The 1782-nt window shown below is 40.1% G+C and overlaps 1 protein-coding gene across 1 annotated transcript in view; it reads right to left on the bottom strand.

Moving 5' to 3' along the window:
- The window catches only part of HECTD2 (HECT domain containing E3 ubiquitin protein ligase 2), a gene marked incomplete at its 5' end in the record, with an annotated part of 33060 nt that overhangs the window by 8022 nt on the left and 23256 nt on the right, over window positions 1-1782 (bottom strand). The window contains one exon of the mRNA XM_010157029.1: window positions 5-29. Within this exon, the coding sequence (XP_010155331.1) occupies window positions 5-29 (25 nt within the window). The remainder of the gene's footprint in view (window positions 1-4; window positions 30-1782) is intronic.

Below are 1782 nucleotides of genomic sequence, written 5' to 3'. Positions count from 1 at the left end.
GTGCGAGTCCTTGTGGTAGGTGAACATCCCTGCAGAACAGGAAGGGTGGCCTTTTGTAAAGCCTGAGCTTCAACCAAAAGTCGTACAAAACCTCATGTTTCTGACATAGGCACCCTTAAAATGCGCCTAGAAGGGCCCATACCTCCCCGCTTGTTCTCAGCCCTGTCTTCCCACCCACAGCAGGAACCTGCACGTGCTTGAGCAAGGGCCACCGAGTGCAGTGCCAAGCCCGCGGCAGGCCCAAGCCCGCGGCAGGCCCAAGCCCGCCAGCCCCGTCAAGTGCTGGTACAAGGCGTTCTTCACTGACTGTCACAGATATTAATCTGTACAGCCAGAAACATGAATTGTCCAACCAAAAGTTTTCTTGCTGCAACGTAAACCCATTTCTTCCTCCCTTCCTGGGTCAATAGCAGATGCCAATCTTTAAAAATGTTGGTATGAATCCCAGGATACAAACATTATAAGCTTTAACTTTTTAGAATGTAGAGCTGTAAAAGGTTTATCTTATATGTACAGTAGCAGCAAAGGAGTATGTTTCATATTTTCTGTCAAAAAAATTATATCAGAGAAGTTAAAATAACAATGCCAAACCACAAATACTGTAAAAAAGCTACCCACTGCTCTAAATGACAGGCTAGATCCTACTGAAATCATGACTATAGGCTAGTTTGACTGCTATTTGCATCAGACACTGATCATTCTGTTTTAAAGAGTAATAGAAAGTAAAAACATACATAATGAAAGCATATAACAGTTTTCAGATGCCTAGGAAGTTTTGCTCAGAGAAGCAAGACACACTCTAGCGAAGTGTGCGCTGAGAGTGAAACAAACTTCAGCAACGCAGAATTAAATTGGATAAAACACGATGACTGGTTTTAATTTGCTGGTATTGAATGGTCCAACAGTTTATTATTGTTTCCACAGTCAGTGTACAAACCAAAGCACTGAATAGTTGTAAGAAGAACTTGTATGCAGTAGATTACTGCATTTGTGTTTGAAAATGAAGTTAAGGAAAAATAAGATTTAAATGAAAAATTAAACTCCTTTGTATTTTAAAAAAATTAAAATCTAATTAATGTCTTGGGGACATCCAGTTCTTATGAAAAATTATAGGTAAAAATCTGCCCTCACATTTTCCCCTGCTACTTTCCTGAACAACTTAATCTTTTGAACTTAGCCCAAAAACATGCTCATCACCAAAGGTTTAGACAGTGCCTTTACCAGAAGCAACAGAACAGTTGCATGTAAGGCAGAGCAAGGTTCACATACTGAAAGAGGGCAGTGATGATGGAACAAAATAGGCCTCAAATCCCAATTATTGTCACACACAAAGGAATGCCTTTTTTTTGCCGACAACTGAGTTAATTCAGAGTTCTTCAATTTCAGAGGTTAAATCTGCAGGATCAGCTAACCTGGAAAGGGTAATAGCAGTGATGTTTTCCTATGTTTTTCCTTCCAAGCTTCTGACATCCATTACTTGGAACTTAAACATTAAAAGCAGCAGAGCATGCAGTCCCTTTCCAAGGGATGAGAACGTTCCTGAACTCATCCCACACTTGACTGATAGTCATAGCAATGAAAGAATTTACACCTTAAAGCGAGAAAGCCTGCCAGAGCTGGTGAAAAAATTGCTCTCAAAATGTTTCCAAACTCATCAGTTACCAAGCTCTGCTGACACATTTTTACTAACAGAACCGTCAAACTTATAGAACACTTCCTCCAGGATAAATCATTTCCTGTTACGATTGTTATCACCAAATGCCATGTCTCCAACTCTTTTTT

The sequence above is a fragment of the Eurypyga helias genome, unplaced genomic scaffold, assembly GCF_000690775.1.
Source record: "Eurypyga helias isolate BGI_N326 unplaced genomic scaffold, ASM69077v1 scaffold12218, whole genome shotgun sequence".
Taxonomy (NCBI): Eukaryota; Metazoa; Chordata; class Aves; order Eurypygiformes; family Eurypygidae; genus Eurypyga; species Eurypyga helias.
Note: the sequence above shows the minus strand (reverse complement) of the source record. Positions and strands in the feature narration are given on the sequence as shown.